We start from the raw sequence: 1,903 nt of genomic DNA, 5'->3' as shown, positions 1-1,903 counted from the left end.
GCCAAAAGTCTGGATGATGCCTTAAAACTTATTGAGCAACCAGAAATAGGAAATAAAGTGGAAATGGTTTGGATAATTGGAGGCAGTTCTGTCTACAAGGTAACCAAATTTATGTGTAAATATAAAGAATTTTTTTAATTTTATTTCATCTTCCCTGCCATTAAAAAGGAAAGGTCATATAACCCATTGTCAGCCATGAGCAAAGGAAGCCCATTATCCCTACGGTAAGTTTGACATATCATCAATTTGAATTTGTTGTTTAATTATCTTATAAGCTAAGTGAAAACATAAAAATAAGTTTTTAGTCCCTACTAGTCTATTTTCAAGGAGCCTTGGTGGCATATTGATTAAGCACTTGGCTGCCAACCAAAAGGGCATGATTTGAACCCACCAGTGGCTCTGAGGGGAAAAAGACCTGGAAATCTGCTCCTGTAAAGATTACAGCCTAGAAAACCCTATGGGGCAGTTCTGCTCTGTCTGTAGAGTCACTATGAATTGGAATCAATTTATTGGAGCAGTTTTGGTTTTTTGATTCCTTTAGCCATTTTAAGGTAAGAAACTGTATGGCCTACAAAACATAAAATATTTAACATCTGGCTCCTTGAAAAAGTTTACCTTCCTCTGCCTTACATTATCAGCTTAGAAACACAACTTCAAATACTGCTATGATTAGTCTTACACAGTTTTTGTAATTTGTTACTATAAGAAATGGTAATTTGACTAGAGCAAGAGAATAAATGGTTTAATGCAATCTATACTATTGAAAATAAAAGTGAAATTGGCTTTAGGTCCTTATTTGGATTTTATGGATAATAAACACCTAAAAGTATTTTCCCCCCTCTAAACTGAAAGGAGCTCTGGTTAAGGCAATTGGGAGTTAACTAGAAGGTTGGTGGTTCTAAACCATTAACCGTTCCATGGAAGAAAGATGAGGCAGTCTGCATCCATAAAGATTTACAGCCTTGGAAACCCAGGCAGGGGGAAGCTATGAGTCAGAATCAACTTGATGGCATTGAGTTTAGGGTGTTTTTTTTTTTTGTAATCTACCTCAAGATTAAGAGTTAACTGCTTTCTTAGAGCCACAGATAGGGCTCATGACTTTTTATTAAAATTTTAAGGTATTGGGCCCAAGACAACTTTTCCTGTAGAAAGTATCAGCAGTTCCTTAGGCAGTAGTTACAACAGTCATTAACAGTAAGAGACCAAGTTAAATCATTACTAACAAGAGACAGAAGAAATTATAACTCTTTCCTGAGAAATGGAAACATTACTAAAATTTTATTTAAGTGTTCTCTAAGTATGTCAGCCGCGGGGATCCAGGTGAGGAGAGGGAACCCAGGCACGCAGAAAGCAGCGGGACGGGAGAGCAGGAGAAAAGGGATTAAAAGGCCCTGGAACCGGGACAGAGGAGCAGTCAGCCGCAGGGACCCAGGTAAGGGTGGTAGGAGAAGTTTCCAACAGGGAGACAAACTTGTCTGGCAGTTTGTCCTACCGTGGTGACGTGTTGATGTGAGTTTTGAGGCTGAGCTACTGGTGTTTCAAACCCAGCGGGATGCACATGGTGCACAAGTATCAGCCCATCTTACAGACTGAGACAGACTAGGAAGAAGGAAGAGGCCGTCCACTTCTCAAAGAATTGACTAGGAAAAACCTTATGAATACAAAGAAACACTGTCGGATACATTACCGCGCAACTTTATGAATAGTCCGGATAGGTTAGAAGGCTCTCAGAATAGGACTGGGAAAGAGCTGCATCATCAGAGTAAACCCAGCCTTACTCATATGGATAAGGTAAAGCTTTTAAGACCTCCATTTGCTGATGTGGCACCACTCAAATTGAGAAAAAACAGATGCAGACATCCATTAATAATCGGAACATGGAATGTTTGAAGTATGAATCTAG

At 39.3% G+C, this 1,903-nt stretch overlaps 1 protein-coding gene across 1 annotated transcript in view; it reads left to right on the top strand.

Annotated features, from left to right (window-relative positions):
* The window catches only part of DHFR (dihydrofolate reductase), a 33,840-nt gene that overhangs the window by 21,447 nt on the left and 10,490 nt on the right, over positions 1–1,903 (top strand). The window contains exon 4 of the mRNA XM_007943484.1: positions 9–99. Within this exon, the coding sequence (XP_007941675.1) occupies positions 9–99 (91 nt within the window). The remainder of the gene's footprint in view (positions 1–8; positions 100–1,903) is intronic.

This window comes from Orycteropus afer, unplaced genomic scaffold (assembly GCF_000298275.1).
Source record: "Orycteropus afer afer isolate SDZICR_OR568_19922 unplaced genomic scaffold, OryAfe1.0 scaffold00107, whole genome shotgun sequence".
Classification (NCBI taxonomy): Eukaryota; Metazoa; Chordata; class Mammalia; order Tubulidentata; family Orycteropodidae; genus Orycteropus; species Orycteropus afer.
This window is presented reverse-complemented; position numbering and strand designations above follow the sequence as displayed.